The sequence below is a fragment of the Archocentrus centrarchus genome, chromosome 11, assembly GCF_007364275.1.
Source record: "Archocentrus centrarchus isolate MPI-CPG fArcCen1 chromosome 11, fArcCen1, whole genome shotgun sequence".
NCBI lineage: Eukaryota > Metazoa > Chordata > Actinopteri > Cichliformes > Cichlidae > Archocentrus > Archocentrus centrarchus.
This window is the reverse complement of record NC_044356.1, coordinates 18,785,335-18,805,737: the sequence shown is the minus strand read 5'-3', so window position 1 is coordinate 18,805,737 and position 20,403 is coordinate 18,785,335. Positions and strand designations below refer to the sequence as shown.

At 41.1% G+C, this 20,403-nt stretch overlaps 3 protein-coding genes across 4 annotated transcripts; 2 read left to right on the top strand and 1 right to left on the bottom strand.

The window, feature by feature from the left end:
- On the bottom strand, positions 1-6,500 carry LOC115788075 (ras-related protein Rab-5A). Of its 2 annotated transcripts, none has more exons than XM_030740969.1 (6): positions 6,309-6,500; positions 2,967-3,188; positions 2,608-2,759; positions 2,386-2,508; positions 2,062-2,155; positions 1-1,709 (listed from the first exon to the last, which is right to left on the bottom strand). In XM_030740969.1, exons 2-6 carry the CDS (start codon positions 3,130-3,132, stop codon positions 1,594-1,596), a joined length of 651 nt encoding a protein of 216 aa, XP_030596829.1. In that variant the 5' UTR covers positions 3,133-3,188; positions 6,309-6,500; the 3' UTR covers positions 1-1,593. The 2 variants fall into 2 exon arrangements, with proteins under 2 accessions (XP_030596829.1, XP_030596828.1); XM_030740968.1 differs by having other exon boundaries at positions 2,967-3,185.
- A 6,872-nt stretch (positions 6,501-13,372) lies between these two features.
- Positions 13,373-16,859, top strand: otud6b (OTU deubiquitinase 6B). Its single transcript, XM_030741036.1, has 8 exons — positions 13,373-13,641; positions 14,112-14,260; positions 14,704-14,805; positions 15,010-15,210; positions 15,386-15,506; positions 15,597-15,658; positions 15,759-15,865; positions 16,235-16,859. The coding sequence occupies exons 1-8, from the start codon at positions 13,572-13,574 to the stop codon at positions 16,317-16,319; spliced, it is 897 nt and encodes a 298-aa protein (XP_030596896.1). The 5' UTR covers positions 13,373-13,571; the 3' UTR covers positions 16,320-16,859.
- A 112-nt stretch (positions 16,860-16,971) lies between these two features.
- lrrc69 (leucine rich repeat containing 69) lies at positions 16,972-19,743 on the top strand. Its single transcript, XM_030741234.1, is given in 11 exon segments — positions 16,972-17,004; positions 17,302-17,391; positions 17,523-17,649; positions 17,750-17,822; positions 18,027-18,210; positions 18,328-18,399; positions 18,491-18,548; positions 18,551-18,576; positions 18,668-18,847; positions 19,013-19,138; positions 19,651-19,743. Coding segments are annotated over 10 exon segments (951 nt in total). The 3' UTR covers positions 19,121-19,138; positions 19,651-19,743.
- The last annotated feature ends 660 nt before the right edge of the window (positions 19,744-20,403 follow it).

The following is a 20,403-nucleotide window of genomic DNA, read 5'->3' as shown; positions in this document are numbered from 1 at the left end:
GCTGAAATCATGACAAGATATATTCATGAGCATCATTAGTGCAAGGCATGAGTAAGAGACCTGTAAAAAGAGTTATTTACTAATAGTACTCTATGTGCATGAGTCTTTGTGTGTAACAATGGGGGTGGGGTGCAGGAGGGACTGTGTGTGTGTGCTTGACAAAGGTGTGGATGACGTGTAACAGACTGTGTGTATGCTCGTGTACAATGATGTTTAGGTCTGATGGGGAATCGGGGTGGGAGACAAGACAGTGGCGTGTGTGTTTAATTGTGCAAATGTGTGTTCAAACAAACACACGGATGAATTCGTGTGAATAAGTCTACCAACGTAATCTGTCGCCAGACACCAAGTCCAGGCCCAGGTTGTACATAATGACACATGACCGTGTCTAAAGCACTTTCTAATAGAGAGAGGATGTCAAACAATTACGATTCCGATATTAATGAAGCAACTTTACATATTGCAACTCCCCACTCACGACCATCACCTTCGATTTTTCCCTAGTGCAAACCCAGCAGTCGAGCAACAATGACACAATGGAAAAAGTAATCGCACAAGACTAAATCACTCAAAAGCAGAAACCCAAGAGACCGCAGTATGACGACAACAGGATGGTCTACACAAGGTTTATGAAAGGACACATCAGGAGGCGGGCAGGTGGTGACACTGACGTGTACCCTAGAGGCCTCTGCACCATGTTTGCACTGGTCCTTGCAGACAACTCAACTCACAGAGTAAATACTGTGAAACATTGCACAATGCCACAAGGGATAGCTACAAGCAGGTGAGAGGATATGCACTAGTGCTACTTTGAGTTTAATGGAAGGGGTGGGGCTATAAGGACCACAATTCATTTTTTTTTTTCAACTACAAGAAAAAGGGTCCAAGACACAAGAGAGAGACAGAGCTAAGGGTTTCTCTCTCTCCACCCTCAACCTTTCCTCTTTCTGAGGCTGACAAGAATACACTCCTCCAACCAACCTTTCTGCAATACTGCAGACAGAAGTTATAATAACGCTTTTTGCTTTTTTTGTATTTTAGGCCATCTAAATATGCTGTGCATGTGCATCCATAAATTTTACAAAAATTACAGTAAACAATAATCAACAAAGTAATAAAAAAATGAACAAAAACAGAAGACTGGTATTAGAAATGCAAGTGTAAAGTCTTAAGCTATCCCAGAAAAGGGAAGTGATCACTTCCCCCAGATGAAACTCACATCTACACGCTCTAAGGATGATGACAATGGGAGGAAGGGTGCTCTAATGTTTCTAATATCTGCTATCACTGATTTATCAATAATGTGATAGATCTAATAAGCTTGATAGTAGAAAGTAAGACAGAGTGGTTAGGAGGCTTCCCCAGGTAGCAGCAGAACCGTAATGGAGGAAAAGAGGCAGCAGAGCCACAAAGAAAGATCAGTGTGATGGCAATGACTATGTTAAGAGTGGATGGTGCGGTGGGGGCACAGGTCATATTTTCTTCTTTCAGAGTATGGGCAACACTTTGCATTAGTAACTGCAGTGGCATTTGGGGCATTGGCCACATTAGTTACTGCTATACAGGTTGGTAGGGAGGAGGGTGTTCTTCATGTTAGTTACTGCAGCATGGAGCCTTGGCTGGCTGGGCAGTTTCCGTCAGGTCCACTCCCCGGCTGCGCCCAGTGTTTGCTCCCGCAGTCTGAGGCTCATTTTTTGGCAATCTCTTTGCTGGAGGAGGTAAAAAAACAAACAAACAAAAGATATGATTTTCAAGAAACAGAACATACAGTTATTTTACTTTTATTTAAAGCAGGAAGTGAAACTCTTGAAATTATGAATTTGCGAGTGTCCGAGCCTGACAGAGGCATCATTAACCTCACATGTATATCGGTAGCAAGAAACTGGAACTGCAGGTGAAAACCCAGGCAAACAGAGCATACAAACTCCCCACAGAAGGGCTCTAACCCGGGCTTGAATCTTACTGTGAGGCAACAGATCTAACTTTGAATTTAAAAAAATGTGCCGGGAAAAAAAAAAAATAAAATAAAAATCTATGAATTAAGTCCTAAAAGTTACCCACCAATGGCCATAAATATCTCATTCACATTCATAGATGTCTTGGCTGATGTCTCCATGAAAAGTAAGCTGTTGTCATCTGCGTAGGACTGGGCATCCTGTTGAAACAATGTAAACAAACAATTTTCAATACATCCTCAAACACACATTCCTCCAGGCACAGGAGAAACACAATTAGAGGATAATTACAAATGTAAGCCTTGGCTGTAGATTTTAGAGTCTGCCATGAATGTGATGATATTAAACAAAACCACAGAGATATCAGAAAAAAAAAAAAAAAAAAAAAAAAATCAGACTAAATTCTAAGACAAAGTTTATTTGCACTGACCTGGAAGTCCACAGCTCTTTTGCTGGCCAGGTCAGCTTTGTTTCCTGACAAAGCGATGACTATATTAGGGCTAGCTTGTCGTTGTAGCTCCTTCACCCAGTTCTTTGCCCGTGCAAAGGACTCCTGAAAAATAAAGACACAGTGCCACTTGTCAACACCTTATGCTACCTTCACGGTTTAACTTGCAGGCCTTAACTGGGTCTCAGTCAAGGATGAACGTACCTCATTTGTGATGTCGTAGACCACAATGGCAGCTTGTGCTCCTCTGTAATACATTGGTGCCAAACTGTGATAACGCTCCTGGCCTGCAGTGTCCCAGATTTCAAACTTCACTGTTGTGTCATCAAGACACACTGTTTGGGTAAGGAAGGCCGCTGAGGGGACAGGAAGAGATGAGTCAGTATTGCATGATCATTACCCATACCAAAAGCATATCTTTACAAAGTCATTAAAAAAAAAAAATTAAAAAAAAAAGTTGTTAAATATGTCAACCCAAAAGCATCAATTTCCTGAATTCTGAATGTGGACCGACTAGGTTATAGGTTATAAGAAACATCCCAATCTGATGATATGATGCCTACCTCCTATTGTGCTTTCCTGGAATTCATGGAACTGGCCTTTGACGAAGCGAAGTACCAAGCTAGACTTCCCCACAGCTGATTCCCCCAACAGCACCAGCTTAAACTGACAGATCTTATTCCCTGCATTTGGTCCATTGGGTCTTGTAGCTCCTCCTCGATTGGCCATGACCTAGTCAGATCCACAGGTATCCTGTGTGCCGAACCTCACTGTCAGGACTTCTGCTGGAGAAAGCACGAGAACAAACATGTTCAGAGTAAAAAAAAAAAAAAAAAAAATAGATATTAAACTGTAAGAGATTTGCAGTTTTGAACAAATGTGACAAAACATCTGCTAGTATGTATTTCCCTTCTGAAATCATAAGAGGAGTACAAAGGTTATTTTTGTGTAGATGACATTTTGACATTTAAGACCAATGAGTATTACTCATATAGTTAGAATAAAATGTGCAACACATTTCTAAATACAAGATCAGCTTTCTGTGAAAATCCTTATAAAATGACAAATCTTATAAAACTAGAATTAGACTAATGAACGGGCCTCTAGAAAAAAGAGTTTGATGATCACATTTTCTGTAATAAATATCATCTTTTAAAATTTTGACTCACTGAGACACAATTAAAGTTACTCAGAGCATCTCTCACAAAAAAAAAAAAATCTCTCACTCACACTTTCACACATCAAAGTCAAACATTCATCCACTGGTATCGCTTCAATTTGGGGTGCATTTTGAAGGTTTTCACAGACTGTTTCAAAGGAACAGTTTTCACCGAACTTTCATGCTGCAGTTTAGACAACGTGACAAGATTGATGCAATCAATAAATTAAAATATTGATACATACTGTGCATAGCTAATCAATACCGACAAAATTTTCCGTTTTTTGTCTGCAAATTACGGCTGTAAATTTAATTTTATAAAGCTGAATTTGTGAATTATTCTGTAAACATTTTTAAGTCACTAACAAAACCCTAAACATTTCAAACATACAAAGCCCTGATATGAATACAATGAATACATGTGTGACTGCTGACACGTAGTGGAGGAATTTAGGATACTTGACAAAACTTTCTTTAAGACTGCATGGTTCTAATCAGGAAACATTCACAGTCCACCAGTATCGGAGGACCGGATGACTTGTGGGGTGGGGGGGGGGTGGGGGAGGGGAGTGGTGTTAGCCCTGCCCACTTGCTAGTTGTGGTGACAGTGATCGGTTCTGATAGCAAACTGGTGAAATTCACAGCCTGGAGCAATGATGCCTCATCCCAGCAGAGCACTGGGCGATCAACTGCTGGCTAGAACCCTAAAGTGTCTTCCACTTACAGTAACATGAGCAAAAGGAAGCCTTGTCATGAACTACAACAGTGATCTGTGGCAAACTCAAGAGAGTGGGTGAAAGACCCACCCACATTACTCTGGTCTGGTACAACTGCGAGAACCACTGCATCTAAGCATGCATACCATGCATTCATGCAGTGCTTACTAACTTATTTAGGAATGAATAGCTCAGAATTTCCCCCAAAAAACAAACAAACAAAAAAAAAACAAAAAACAGATGGCTGTTGTAAGGAGACAATTGTGGCTTATGTCTAACCTTACAGAGTGAATTTGGTGGAATCTTGTGTCTGCCCAAAAACTGGCTTATTGCCTTGCATCAAACTCACATATATGGTGTAATGCAATAAAACACAAGTGCTACATGTGGTACTGAATTATACTGTGAAGTAGGTGTACATAATTGCAAAACTGAGTTAACGTATGCTTATATTGTTCTTATGACCTGTGATATAACTAAGAGGATGAGTGTATTCAAAACAAGAGTACAAAAACAGGTCTGTCAATCTATAAAGTGTCTTTGCCATGACTCCTTAAGTCTAAATGCAGCAGAACAAATTAAACAAATTATTGTGTACAGCCACAAATGTGTAATTAATTTTAAGTCTGTATTATGCTTCCAGGTCACTGATGCCATCATCCCTACTTCTTTCAGTGCCCCCTTCTTACCTAAAAACTAACTAACATTGCAGTTATTGCTCCTAAGCTCATAGGAACCTGTTCAACTACCAATAATTTTAAATCAGCTCTAAAGATGTTTTCAGTTCGATTTAATCAAGTCTGAGGTCCCTCCGGGTTTGGTCAAACTCAATGCAAATGTTTTTGATTGCTCTTTTATTTGACTGCTTTTAGCACTGTTAGAATTTAGTTATGTTTTCATCCTTATTTTATGACTTTTTCCTTTTATTATGTTGTCTGTTTATGTGAGTTCCATGTTTGCAATCAGGTTCTTGAGACCTGGATTACAAATCAGTGCGCCTGTAAAGCACTATGGGTCACCTTCTGTTGTTCTAAAACTTGCTATATAAATAAAACAGACTTGACAACCTGTGATTCACTAGCCACATCTGTGCAAACCCTTCACCTGTGTCCCAACATTGAAAGCTGAAGGTATTCATGTACGAAACTTTATCAAGGCAAAAGTACACCCAGAAATGTAATGACACTGTTGTTTTAACTAAAGAGCTTTGGGACAAAAAGCCCATAAAATGACCGCTAAAGTCATGCTCAAACAAGTCGGGCATTTCAACCTCAGGCCAAATGACACATTCTTGCGTAGAAGTCTTGAAGACGCGCAGCAAGAAAACAAATATGCACCAGGAACTGGAATGAGCACAGTGGCTGTATTTACCCAGACCCATGACGCTGACTGTCAACAAACACTACGCACTGTATGACTGCGACGCGCATATTTGGCTTTAACCCTCGTTAGTTGACTATAAACACACCGGCTCGGTTTAAGCAGTGGCTGTCTTTCTGTTTTGGTGGTAGAGGGGGCCGCCATTTTCCCCAAAGTGTTTTTTTTTTTTAATCTAGCTCGTTAGCTCTCATGCTGTTAGCCAACCCTAGCTACCAGTGTCATTAGCTTCCCGTCAGCTGTAAGGACATAAAACACGACACCAACGTCATTTTTGTTTCTTTAAAATTCAATCGGCGCTTGCTGGTGCTGTTTAGCTACTGTTGTTTAAAGGGGAGTAGCTAAACACCTCAATTAACAAACACTATCGTTAGCTTGCTGTCGCTGATAGCATTACACCCACCCATTAGCAAAGTCACTGTAAGCCTGCCATGCTATCTGCTATATCAGACATTACTAGCCGCTTTGCTCCTCGTACACAAGAGAACAGTTAGACTCGACAGGACGGGACAAAGGCCCGCATTTCTGCACCCCCTGCGCCGCCAAACACCATCGACATTAGCTACAGTTAGCTAACGAAGTCACCGATGACAAGTGAACAAACGGCAGCGTCATGTCACCGAGCCAGCTGCTAACCACAACTAGTCCCTTACCTGAGAGCCAGGCGACGTACGACTTCAAATAGCACCGATGCAGTTCGCACACACGGAACTTGGGACCACTTTGATGAGCTGGTGTTACTTGGGGGGAACCAAGAAAATAATTTCAACAATCCTGTCACGTCTCCTCCTTTCTTTCTTCTCGCAACTTCCCCTTAGAACCAAAACACAAACAAGCGCTTCCGCTGCCCGTGCCACGTCACACGCCACGCCTGCGCCGGGCACACGGTGAAAATGAAGTGCGTAACATCATGTACAGTCCATAATCGGCCCTCCAGGATCAGCTCTTTGGCTCTCTATATCTGTATTTATTTATATAGAAATAAAATAAAACATTAAAATTAAAATGTATAGTTGATCATATTGTATATTGGATTTAACAAAAGTAAATTACACACGGTTATTCAGAAGGATGGACGAACAATATAAATACCTTTAATATACATGGAAATTTTAGGTTAAGCATGATCTTATCGAGAGAACAAAGGGATTTTAATAATCACAGACATTTTAATGCAAATATGTCTTGGCATGTTTTATTTGATTTGTCCATAAAAAAAATAAATCAATATATCTAGACAAATATTTGTATGCCCTTTGAAAATAATGATGCAATCTATATTTAAACCACTGGATCTTCTTGGCTTGATTTGCCTCTTCTTCTTTTTTCCGCTGCTCCCTTCAGCAGATCATCTGACTCAGCATCTTCCTCTGTCACACCAACCCTCTCCTTCACTATATCCATGAATCTTGTCTGAAGTCTTCCTCTTTTCCTCCTGCCTGTCAGTCCCATATTCAACATCCTATACCTCCTCTGCATATCTCCAAACTGTCTCAGCCCTGCCTTTCTAACTTTGCCTTCAAACTGCTCAACTTGGACTCATGGGCGTAGGAACCGGGGGGATGGAGGGGACGTGTCCCCCCAATATTGGAGACAGGCGCATTTGTCCCAACCAAAAATTACACAGCAGAGGAGAAAAATACTTGATTTTGAAATCTTTAACTCGTGTGCTTTTATTTTGAAGGCACAACATGCGCTCCCCCCCTCTTCCTCTGAACGGCTCTGAGTGTTTAGGAGGTGGGAGACAGCGGCAGGAGTCAGAAACTCTTGAATGAGGTAGAACAGTCTGTCGGGATCGTTGCCATGAACAGAGCCGGACTCAGGCATAGGCGACATATGCGGCTACCACCACCAGGGGGCCCCCAAGCTCACATACATTTGTAATGAAATTTTATGCTAGTGCACTGGTAACATTTGTCTATGCACCGGTAACAATTATCTGTGCATTGGTAACAATTATCTGTGCATTGGTAACAATTATCTGTGCACTGATAACTATGCATTGGTAACATTTATGTGTGCACTGGTAATAATCATCTATACATTTGTAACAATTATCTATCCACTGGTAATATTTGTGTATGCACCAATAACAATTATCTATGCATTGGTAACAGTTTATCTATGCACTGGTAACATTTATTTGTGCACTGGTAACATTTATCTGTGCACTGGTAACATTTATCTGCATTGGTAACATTTATTTGTCCACTGGTAACAATTACCTGTGCACTGGTAACATTTATCTATGCACTGGTAACATTTTGTCCCCTTAGAATTATAAAGCCATCAGGCAGACGTTTCAGGACAATGAAGGCCAGAACAAACAGACTGAGGAACAGCTTTTATGCCAGGGCTATCATTGAACTGAACTCTGTGTGGTTTGGACAGTGATGTGGGGTGGTAGTGCTGACTGTGTGCGTGCGTTGGTGTGTGTATTGGGGCTAGATTCGTCTGTTAATTTAATTTACTATTGTGCACTGTATTTTAGTAATCATTTTTATCACTCATATTTTTATTATTTTATTATTTATTGTCTGAGGCACCTAAAAAGGAATGCATTTTAAATTTCGTTGTGCAACTTCTGTGTACAATGACAATAAAGATTCTGATTCTGATTCTGAAAGTTCTATCTACGTTCTGACCAGTTTTGAGATATTGAGCTTTAAAGTTTTTGCACTCTGTATAGCAAAAATTACTCATGGAATAAGTCTTGTTCACACATGATTATGAAACACACCCTATATGTATTCGAAATCAGTAATATCAAAATCCTATTAAATGGGTTTTTTTTCTTTTGAACAAGTATAATGCAGATAGAACCTTCTAATTTTAAAAACTCCTTTTTTGTTTGGAATTATAAGGTTCTATCTGCAAAATGTGATAACTACTACTGATTTTCGAGGAATGAAAAATAGTTAACTTATAGTAAGTTTTAAACCATAAAATTATAGATATAATAGAGATCTAACCATACTTGTGTTAAATCAAATTTAATGAATTCTGTGACATTTTTAAAATTTCTTCTTTCATGGCAAACTGTTTTTACGGACACATTTCCCTTCCCTTTACTAGAAGATGATGCTTGGCAAAGTTTTAGCTTTGAATGTTTCAGTGCTACAACATCTCCATCCATCCATTCACTTCCGCTTATTCTGTTCAGGGTCGTGAGGGGGGGGGGGAGGGGGGGTCTGGAGCCTATCACAGCTGACATAGGGTGAGAAGCACAGTACACCCTGTATAGGTCGCCAGCCTGTCGAAGGGCTAACACAGACAACCATTCACACCTATGGGCAATTTAGAGTGACCAATTAACCTAACCCCAGTAACTGCGTGGCTTTGGACTGTGGGAGGAAACCCACACAGACACAGGGAACATGCAAACTCCACACAGAGAGACCTGGGCCAAGGTGGAATTGAACCCAGACCTAGATGTCAATCTAGCTGTGAGGCAGTACTGTTAACCACCATGCCGCCTTGCTGCACAACATCTATTACACAATATTAAAATTGTACAATTAAAAAAAAAAAAAAATCTAACTTTTCATTAAACTCATGTTGGCAGACTGAGCCCTCTTTTTTTCCCATCCTTTATTTTCCAAGGTTTTCTTAAGATAACTCAACATATAATTATATGAAAACTAACAAGTAAAAATAAAATTTATAATAAATAAATAGAACAAAATAAACATTTGATATAAATTTAGGAGGCGTATACTTTGACATATAAACAAACTCAAATTTCAATAAAATTTGTACAGAGAGTCAAACAAATTCTGGATAATTTACCACAATGTTTTTTGTTTTTTTTCCCATTTAGCCTAGATCTTTTTAAATTTTACAAGCTGCAATCTACCTGAAAAAGCATTCTTTAAAATTCTGCGGTGGGGTGGTTGGGGGGGACTGGGCACTGCATTTCCATGCCCAGGCCAGTATGTCCTGTCGTCTGTTTGTGTCTATTGTTGAGTGAATGGGCATCTAGGAGGAGCGGGCCGCCCTCTGCGGTGGGGGCGAGGGCGCCAACCTCGGGTGCTGCAGTGCTCCGGGATGCTGTCACCGCGGCCCCGGGCTCACCTCCCCCTGCCCTGTGCTGGGGTGTGGGAGGTTGGGGTGCCTATTGAGCCAGCGGACAGCTGGCTCTCTTCTTCCAGGATTTTTCCTGGTCATATGCCCCCCCCCCCCCCCCCCCCCCCCCTCCCCCTCCCCATACACAAACACACACACACACACACACAGAATACACATCACTCACAGATGTAGGATGGAGAGGCCACGTGGAGAGCTGCACCACCACTTGCCTCTCCGTTTTAATTGCACTTTAGTCATTATAACTCACAACACATACACACCTACAACCTGATACACATAGGACCTTTGGGGCAGGCATGTTACTCAGAGGTTGATGAGATGGGCCGCTGAGGTGGCCCCACTCGGATCCTCGTCACTGTCTGTCTCCAAATTTTATTTGCACTTTAGACATGGAGGGTTTTGGGGGGGCAGTGTGGGCAAGCGCTGACGACCAACAGTTGGCGCTTGTGGCATAACTGTCCCCTCAATTTTAACTGCACCCTATACACCTCATTCACTCACAAACATTAACACATAGACCTACAAGTTGGGGAGGAGGAGGGGTGGATGGGTCATCTTACACCCCGATTTCTTGCGTCTCGCCCGGGGTAGGGGTCGGGTGGTTCCTTGGGGACCGGGCTGGTGGCGTCCTGGGGTCGCTGTTGGCCCTGGGGTGGTTTCCACTTGCCCCGCCTTCAGAGGGTGGGTAGCTATGGATGAATGTGTGTCTTTGTGTATTTGTCACCGTCTCCGTGAGTATGGGTGGGTGAGTGAATGTGTATGTATGGCATATCTGTGTGTGGGTAAGTATGTATGGGCATGTATGAGTATCTGTGTATAAATGTGTACACGGGTGTCTGGGTGTGTTTGTATGTATGGCTGGACCTGGGTCTGGGCCTTGTGCCTTGCCTCCTGGCCGCTCCTTGCTGGTTGCCTCCTCCCCCATACCCCCCTGGGATGGGGGTGCCTCGGGGTTCCTGGGTGGGGCTGGGTGTTCTGGCGTGGGTGCTGGCCTGCCCCCCTTGGGGGTGCGGTGCGGGGCTGCGTTGGCTTCTTCGGCGTGGGGGGGGGCTCTGTGGAGGGTCGGGCGGTCCTTGGGTGCCGTGGGCCCGGGAGCCCTGCCGCCGGCCAGTGCAGGGGGCTGGCCGCTGGGGGGGGGCTGGCTTCTCATCGTCTTGGGTTCCCTGGAGCCCTCGCTCCTCGACTGGGGGGGCTCCGTCTGAGACCACCCTCTCCCGGCTGCTGGGGTAGGTGTGCGGTTGTCTTTGGACTGAGTGGCCGGGGGTCTTCCTGGCCCTTGGTGGGCTGCTGGTGGCCTGGGGTTCCGGGGGCTTTCCGTACCTGCCTCTGGCTTCTGATGGGCGGAGCTGCAGCGTTTTGCCCTCATTGGTAAGTACGTTCCATGACACAGACACAAACATGACACAGACACAAACGCCCACTCAATCACAACTCAACAAAATTGTTGGTGTGCGTAACATGCTTTGTTAGTTTTGTTTTTCACACACAAATTTATTTTTGCAAGTATTGATAGTATTTTTTTATATGTTAAAGTGATGAAGTATCTGATTAATAGACTTGTGCTCTTTCCCCTTTTTTTTTTGCTCCCTTTCTCTCTCCCTTTTTCTTCTCTTTATTTTCCTCTTCTTCAGCCTGTCAGCTCTGGCTGTTACATAGTATGTGGAAAAATAACTCAGATAAATAAAATAAAGGGTTAAAACATCAACAAGAAGAGCCTATTGAGAACCTATAGAGCTCATCTTGAAATAGCAAATATGTTTGGCACAACAACGCATTCAGATCACAGTTCTGCTTGCAAGATCTACCAGACATGACAGGCTTTAAAAAAAAAAAAAAAAAAAAAAAAAAAAAAATTCTGAAAAAACATTTAGATTCTGAGTCCATGTCCACTGAGTACAAATGTCCAAATAAAAACTCATCCAACTTAAAAGGTAGATTTTTAAAACTTGGATCTTTAATTAAAATCATTAAAATCATTCTACTATAAAAATGTCACTGAAAATGAACTGTATTTATTCAGGAAAAATGTAACAATTTCTTTGCTGTCCCTTTTCTGGTGTTTTTTTCTCATTAGCATGGTACCACTGCTAGGTCATAGAATATATTAAAATCTGAAGTCATTCTTCAATAAATAATATTTTATACGTGAGGTAACTTATATTATGACCTTTGACTATTCTCAATACTACATTGTTTATTTTTTTATGTTAGCACTGACCACAGACAAACAATACAAAACTAGTGTTAGCTCGCTAGCTTCGTAGCTAACAGTGCTCTCTTGTGAACATTTCAAGTGCCTTCACAGATAGAACCTTATAGTACCAAGTTAAAGCTTGATTTTGCAGATAGAACCTTGTTATTTTGTGAATAAAACGCCCAAAAATATATATATTTGAAAAGAAATGTTGATAAGTGGTCAGCAAATAAGTATATGACAATAACTCAGTTTCGTCAAAAATGTCAGAACCTTATAATTCTAAGGGGACGATTTATCTGTGTATTGGTAACATTTCTCTGTGCACTGGTAACATTTATCTGTGCATTGGTAACATTTATGTGTGCACTGGTAACATTTATGTGTGCACTGGTAACATTTATCATCGCGCTGGTAACATTTATTTGTGCACTGGTAACATTTATCTGTGCATTGGTAACATTTATGTGTGCACTGGTAACATTTATGTGTGCACTGGTAACATTTATCATCGTGCTGGTAACATTTATTTGTGCACTGGTAACATTTATGTGTGCATTGGTAACATTTATGTATGCACTGGTAACATTTATCATCGCGCTGGTAACACTTATTTGTGCACTGGTAACATTTATCTCTGCATTGGTAACATTTATCTGTGCATTGGTAACATTTATCTGTGCACTGGTAACATTTATCTGTGCACTGGTAACTATGCACTGGTAACATTTATCTGTGATCAAGCCAGTTTGCTCACGTCCTACGATTATAAAACATATACATATGTAAATTATACATGCAATCATATAAGTGTACACAACACTATTTTTTCAAGAAACATTTGAAAAATAAGAAAGTAAAAGATCAAATAGCATTATTTATGGATCTGTCAGGTTTCCCATATGTGTCCCCCCCAATAGGAAACTCATTCCTACGCCCCTGCCTGGACTGTCCGTCTGATGTATTAATTTCTAATCCATCCTGGTCACTCCTAATGAAAATCCCTAAAAATCCTGTCTCCAGCCACTCCACCCTGCCTGCACTCTCTTCTTCACCTATCTCCATCACACAGTCTAAACTGAAAGTAATATAGACACGGATGTGTACATGAATGGGAGTCAACTGTCTTTACAATGCGTTGCGCTTTGCTTTTAGACAGTTTTACCAACGAGGTATCCAATTTTCAAAAAGAAGAAAACTCTTTCGGGGCGTTCATTATTCCCCAGGTTGCAAACCAGTGAGTGAAAAACAAGATACGAAGAAAGAGGAAACACATTTTGCGTCAACTCTCAGATAAAGATGAGATTAAATGAATAAAACGTGTTGAGGAAATGTCTCGTTAAAATGGTGAGCTGAATGCCTGAAACTGCAGTACACCATCATAACGAGAGGTGGCGGTATAGCAATAATCTGGGAGTTTTTCTTGGCGAAGAAGATAAAGCTCTACCTTACTACACCCTGTCGCTTCCGGATGAGGCCGTATCGGCCCATTTTATTTATTTTGCGTCGCATGTATATCTTGTGCCAGCAATGAACCACATTGTATAACAGCTTATTCATAACACAGACGGCAGTCAGGTTCATGTAGCTCGTAAACACTCTCGGTGGACAACATAAACAGCTGCATCCAGTTATGGAGGAGGTGGAGACGCAAGAGGAGCTCCTGACAAAGCGGCACCGCAAGGAGAAGAAGGATCTGCAGGGTAGCTCCCCATGACTGTGCTCATTTGTTGGGTGTGCTGACCTTTCAGCCCTCGCTGGCTGCTAGTTTCCAGGCCTGTGTGTTGTTTATGCGTTGGGAGTTTTTAGTCTCACTTTGAGCCGCTTTTAAATGCTCAAAAAGCAGACAAACAATACCGCAGACTTTTCTGTGGTTCCCATTGTGAGGTTTTCTCATGCAGTTAGTTGTCCACCAGTTGCTCAGTGATTTTTAGAGTAATGCGCAGATCACTGTTGGGTGAAACTTTAAAGCGTCTAATCACTGTAGTTGATCACTGACATCTCTTTTAGTCCATTAATGCTGTCTCTGATTGTGTAATCTTCATTATATTGTCTTTTTTGTGCATGTATTATGTTTTAACTTTTCTAATCAGCATCCAGCACCGTCTGTATTCTTGACTGTTTCTAAGGGCTGTGTTGTTTTGTTTCACAGTCTGCTCTGTGTCATTTTCAGCTAAAATCCAGAGCATGAAAAATGCAGTCCCCAAAAATGACAAGAAAAGGAGGAAACAGTTGACAGAAGAGATCGCCAAACTTGAGGCTGACCTCAGTCAGAAGCACGAGGAGGAATTCAGGGAGCTCAAAGCAACAACTGACACAAAGGTAACTGATTATGTTCAGATGGTTGGACAACTCAGGTACAGTTTGATTTGTAATTAATGTACAAACTCTTCTAAAATATGCCACTCTCTCATTATGGCATATTGTGTGTAGCCGGATAGGGAATGTCAAGTGTTCTATTAGATCTTAGATTACATTACATCTTAAAGATACAGGATTAAGATCTTTCTGATGACACAAACATTTAAGAGAGATGTAGTTTCAATAATTCAGACATGCTTTGCAATGCTGTGTTGTTGTTTTAAGATGTCTTTGCACGGCAGTAATTTAGTACTGCAGCACAAAGTATTAAGAACACAGTTGTTAAAAAGGTACACTGCTTGCATATGTTTACTATGTGTTCACTATGTAAATGTATATGCACTCTAGTTTCTGTATTAACTTCAGTTTGCAGCATAACTATTGCTCTCTTTACTCAATTTTAGGAGGTGGAAGAGGTCATAAATGGAGTGGAGAAGGTAAAGGTGGAGGATGGAGAGCAAGAGGAGGTGAAACAGCCACGAGTAACCAAAGCCCAGAAGAGACGGGTGAGATACAGCTTTGAAGGCTGTGTGCTGTGAAACTTTTTTACATTTACATAGCTGGGGACTGCATTTTTTTTTTTCTCCAAAGCTCATAATCTGGCATTGTTATTTACAACAGTTCTCATTCATGAAGTCTCTACTTTAGAGCAGACTATGATTATCTCACCTGTGTTTGCCTGCTTTTGACTTTTAAATGATCCCATACAGGACAAGAAGGCTGCGCAGGAGAAGGAGAGGGAGATCAGGATAGCGGAGGCTGAGGTGCAGAACCTGCAAGGTGTGAGGCACCAGGAGGGATTAAAGCTGGCCCAGAAACTCGCCCAGCAAAAGCTTCAGATCAAGGAGATCTCCTCTGATGGCCACTGCATGTACCGCGCCATTGAAGATCAGTTGGTACAGCGATCAAAGGTACATATTATTATTATACAGGCGTAATAGCTGTAGTTTAAACACTTAAGACATTTTGTAAATGTCATAAGAAAATGTGTCTTTTACACCTTCTCTGTTTGGAGTCTCTACAGCTTGTCTTAAAGAAAAGGATATAAAGAGAGCACACACTTTAGTGCGTTCTGTTCTGTTTTAGCCCGAGTTAATCATGAGTGTGAAGGAACTGCGGTCCCGCACTGCCGAGCACATGAGAAGCCATGCCGATGACTTCCTGCCTTTCCTCACTAACCCAAGCACCGGTGACATGTACACAACAGGTGAGACTATCTTTGCTCTGGCTTACAAAAGTCAAACTTTCACTGGCATGTTTATAATTATTCAAGAGACGTGTTTGTCTTTGCTTCCAGATGAGTTTGAGAAATACTGCAGTGATGTGGAGTACACGGCAGCTTGGGGTGGGCAACTGGAAGTGAGTCACTCCTTCACTGTGTACATTCATTGTATGACAGTTAAGTATTTTGTTGTACTTTTCAATTCATGTTTTTTTTTTTCCTCTTCAAACTTCACAGCTCCGAGCCTTGACGCAAGTTCTTCATTTGCCAATACAAGTGATCCAGGCTGACTCTCCTACCATAAAAATCGGAGAGGAATATGATGGTGAACCCGTCACACTTGTGTAAGAATATTTGTACATTTTTTTGTTTTTTTTTTTAGCTCAAAATGCAACATCTATCAGTAAAAATGTACCAGATTAATGTAGTTGTAAACATTTAAATTTACATTAGAGTGTATCATTAAATTTACACATTTATGACCATCTTTGAGTACTGCCAGTTTAAGTTGAGTCTGTAAACTTTTAAAATAGGCATTTCTTTTGCTTTCACCTGTTAAAATGAGTGACAACCTGAAACAATATTCCAAATACATACTATAGTCATTCATAAGTGGCTGTTTGTATCTTCTTGTAACTGCATGTGGAAGCTAAGAAGTTAATGTGTTACTTCTTTTCTATAAAACAGCCTCTTGTTTTTCTCATTGCTTGCAGCTATATGCACCATGCTTATGGTCTAGGAGAGCACTACAATTCTGTGGAGCAGCTAAAGGACCCAGCCAACACGGAGGACAGCTGAGAGACGGCTCAGTCTCGGTGTTAACATAAACCTGTTGGCGTAATGCAGAGAGTGTTTAAACTTCTAACACGAAGCACCCTTAAATGCGAACATATTTGAAGGGTGACCCCTCCTGGTTACCGAGACATAGCTGAGCTGAACAGAGAAGGCTTCTGTTTTCAGATCGGTTTTAACGTCTGTGTTGAAGTCAAAAAGGAATGAATGAGGAGAGTGAAATCTAAATGAGTTCATTAATTTTAAAACAATTACATTGTGTTAATAATTAAAAAAAAACACAAACAATTCAAAAGTAGTTGTGTTAAAGATTTTATATTAAACATCCCTGGCCAATCCTTTTAGCTTGTTTTTAGAGGCGTGGCTGAATTACATGCTTTAAAAAAAAGAAAAACAAATCCACTGGTGCAGATGAGGATGTTGGAGCTGCTTGTCATGCATGTCCAAATGTCAGCAGAGTCACTGAGTGGTTGTGCAGTGTTCTTTGAGTGAAATGAGCTGTTAAACATGAATCATATCAAGTTATAAATGCATACAATACCACGAGTGTGTGTCTGTGGATGTGTGTGTCACAGCTTTATTATGATTATTGCTAATGAACATCCGTTTATTCTTGATAGGCATAACAAGTTAAGGAGAATGCGCCATGCATTGAAAAATGAAAGCAGGTGTCAAACCCTCTCTGTCACTGGTGTGTCACATTGGACATTAAAATTAATCCAATGTATTTGGCTGTTTAACCCAGCTTTGTCCACCAGAGGTCGCAGCTGCCCCTGATCAGATCTTTTGACTTGTTAAAAAGCGTGCTGTTGCCACGGAAACTTCACAGAAACGCTGCAACAGGCGTAAAAAAAAAAAAAAATAATAAAACAAAAATAAATAAAAGGCTAAACGGGAGTCAGCTGCTAGGAAGTGGGTGGTTAGAGCTTTATATGCCGGAGCAACCTCTTTAAATTTAAACTCGATGCACATAAAGTAAATTCCCAAGTGTGTTTCCAGACTAACAAATCTGTCAGTCCTCCTGTTGAACAACAACTCCATCACAGGCCTCCCCGCTGAGCTGCTCTCCTTACATCAAGTGAGTCTCAGTTCGTTTGTTTGCGCGCAGCTTCTTCTATTTGCTGGAAAATTGCCAAGGTGCCACTTGAAATGTTTTACACATCACGCAGATTTGTGATTAAATACTTTTCCTCCTGCAACGCCCGCAAGCTGGCTGAGCTGAATTTAGGAAATAATGCCTTGAAGGAGTTTCCCGCTGTTCTGGGCCATCTGGAGTCCTTGAAAAAGCTGTACCTGCTCAGAAATCAAATTACTGTAGTGCCACCTGATGTGATAGGTAGGCTCTTACTGCTTTTTTTTATGATTAACACAAAGCTCGAGTCATCTGCTGTTTTTTTTTTTTGTTTTTTTTTTTTTGTAATATTCATGTTTTACAGGTGGCTTCAAGAACCTTGTTGTCCTCAATTTGAACCACAACCAGATTCAAAGACTTCCATCAGAGATTAAAAGGTGCATTAATGGCACCTCGGTGTGCAAAAAAGGCTCCCTATACCTGCAATTACAGGTTCTGAATTCAACAAAGCACTTAATATTTGTACATATGAAGACGCTTTAATCCTGACAGATTATTCCTCTGCTAAAGTGGCACATCTAGAGGGTGCAAAATGCTGCATGTCAAAAGCTCAAATCTGAGCCTTTTTCCCCCCCTTTCAGCTTGAGGAAGCTTGAACACCTCAGTGTGCTGGACAATAAGCTGGATGAAGTTCCCGTGGAGCTTGGCCATCTCACTCGGTTGTCTGAAATAAACCTAAACTTCAGCAACGGCTTATCCAGTTTGCCACATTTTGCTGATTTTTCCCTGTAGACAGCAAATCAGAGTTTAAGGAAAATCACTAATGCAGCTAGCCACTTAAGCCACCTCAGTTTTCTTCAAAGAAATTATGAATGCATAATTAGTGTTCCTATTTTGGTACAGTAGTTTTTAAGATATTAAGCTGACTGACTTTGGATCCAGGGAATAACAGCACTGACTAAACTTCAAGTGCTCGATGTGGCTGGGAACAGGTTGTCCATGTTCTCCATGGAGGTACAGTGTATCTGCACTCCCCAATGATTCAGTTGCATTCAGAAACCACAGAGGTGCAAACTTTCTGTTTATCTTGGGTGCCTGTGTCTAGTTTCACCTGCTGCCCTGGAAGGAGCTGTACTGTGAAGGGAACAGGTTTGTGCAGTGTGAGTCGATGCTGAGGTACTTACATTAAAGGTAAATTAAAGGTCATCAAAACATATATATTTTGCTCCTTTAATGCTAGTTTTGTTATCCTTATTCTTGTGTCTTCTTTTTGTACCAATAGGAACTGGTTGCTAGATTTGTGTTGTGGGAGGACAGGAACAGGTTTTCTGTAATCCACATGATGCTTCCCCACTATCCAAACCTGACAGTCCTGCTGGGCAGTGCCAGCTCCTGTGCGGTCTGCCGCGGGCCCTTCCTCACCGCCTGGCTGGAATGTGCGCATTTTATAAATCTAAAGAAGGTGGAGTCAGTGTTTTTACTCTAGTTGCATAAGAGTTTCTTATTCAAAAAACATAATTCTCTGACACCTGCTAAAGCAGGTATGACTGCATTAGTATGCAATACTGCACTGAAAGAGGCTAAATATGTAGTTAAATGAGCATTGTCACATTTGTGTGTGTTACAGGTGATGAAAATGAAGAGCATGCTGACTGTTCCAGTGCATGCCCTTCTCTGTTCATACAAGTGCTTTAATACAGATGGACATGCCTACTATGGTGTTGCTACAAGATGAATACAAGTTTATTTAAAGGTACAATCTGCAATCTCAAGATCAATTCCATCTCATAAATATTGCCATGACAGTGCAAATAAAGATTCATTTCTCTGTGATTTTAGCGTTCAAATTATTTTACATTTGACTCTGTGGCCACTAGGTGGCAGCAAATGAACGTTGATAGGACCTTCGTTTCAGAGGGCTCAATGTAAAGTGCATGCTTTATGCCAATGTATATTTTAAGAAATACATTGTTTATACATACTCGAATAAAAAACCTGTATGAGAATGCTTGTATTTATTACAGCTGTTTTTACAGTAAAGCCATGTAATATGTAACAGCTAATTCTGTGAAGAACTTAACTGCGTTTAGTCAACACAAAATCTATAGGAAGACCCAACTGCTTACATTTAGCAATGGAATATTTTATAACTAAGTATCTCCGAGTCACATTTTGTCTGTGTACATTTAGGGAGACCTTTTTCCCTTTGTCAGATCTGATCAAACCACACGACTATAGCTGCCCTGTCTCTATCTCCATCTACAGGAAATGGCATCTGTTCCAACCTGCCAGACAAGAGAAAGATAGAGAGGGAAAGAGGGCTAGAGAGAACTTCATTTCTAGCAAATTAATTTCCCATCCACGCCTCCAGAGCTTACTAGCTCGTTCGCTAGCTGCTGCGGCCGCTGCTGCGTGTGTCTGCTGAGTCGGAGCCTCATGCATAATGCATCAGGTTTAATTGCAAACCCAGAAACTAATGACTTTGGACTGGTTAACAGCAGGGGAGCCATACATCTCGAGCAAACTGAATGAAAAATCAGCTCAGAGGAGAGAAAAAAAAGAGCCTAGCCCCTAATTGATGAATAATTGAAGCGGCGAGCTACAGGGCATAATTGTGACATTTTGTTTCAATCAATTTCCAAGTGGTGTGGGCGAAAGTGCACTTAAAAGGAAAAAAAAAAAAAAAGTGACAATGAATGAGAAAGAAAGGGAGAGACAGAGAGAGCGGATGGTGATGGAAATGGACGTCGTGTCTTCAGTCACTGTTAGGACATTTGCTGGAGCAAAAGGCAGAACTGGACCAAATCACTTTCATCTTTCTCTCTCTTTAGAGGTTTGTCTGTCACACTCCTGCTTTGCAGTAGTTAGGTTGCTTTTTTAAAGATATCAGCTAATGGATCTGTATTCTTTGGTCATTTTCACTTACATGTACCGCATTCTTTTTTAAAAAAGAAAGCAATGTGAAGCTGCTCGAGTGGCTATTTTTTTTTAATTAATTTATTTTTTGCTGTTTTTTTT

Excerpts from the sequence above, each read along its gene's own strand:
- LOC115788075 (XM_030740969.1), bottom strand. The coding sequence starts at position 3,132 with ATGGCCAATCGAGGAGGAGCTACAAGACCCAATGGACCAAATGCAGGG. Across the intron at positions 2,509-2,607 it reads TCTACGACATCACAAATGAG|GAGTCCTTTGCACGGGCAAA; the intron begins GTACGTTCATCC and ends TTTATTTTTCAG. Across the intron at positions 2,156-2,385 it reads AAAGAGCTGTGGACTTCCAG|GATGCCCAGTCCTACGCAGA; the intron begins GTCAGTGCAAAT and ends TTGTTTCAACAG.
- otud6b (XM_030741036.1), top strand. The coding sequence starts at position 13,572 with ATGGAGGAGGTGGAGACGCAAGAGGAGCTCCTGACAAAGCGGCACCGC. Across the intron at positions 13,642-14,111 it reads GGAGAAGAAGGATCTGCAGG|CTAAAATCCAGAGCATGAAA; the intron begins GTAGCTCCCCAT and ends TGTCATTTTCAG. Across the intron at positions 15,659-15,758 it reads CTTGGGGTGGGCAACTGGAA|CTCCGAGCCTTGACGCAAGT; the intron begins GTGAGTCACTCC and ends CAAACTTCACAG.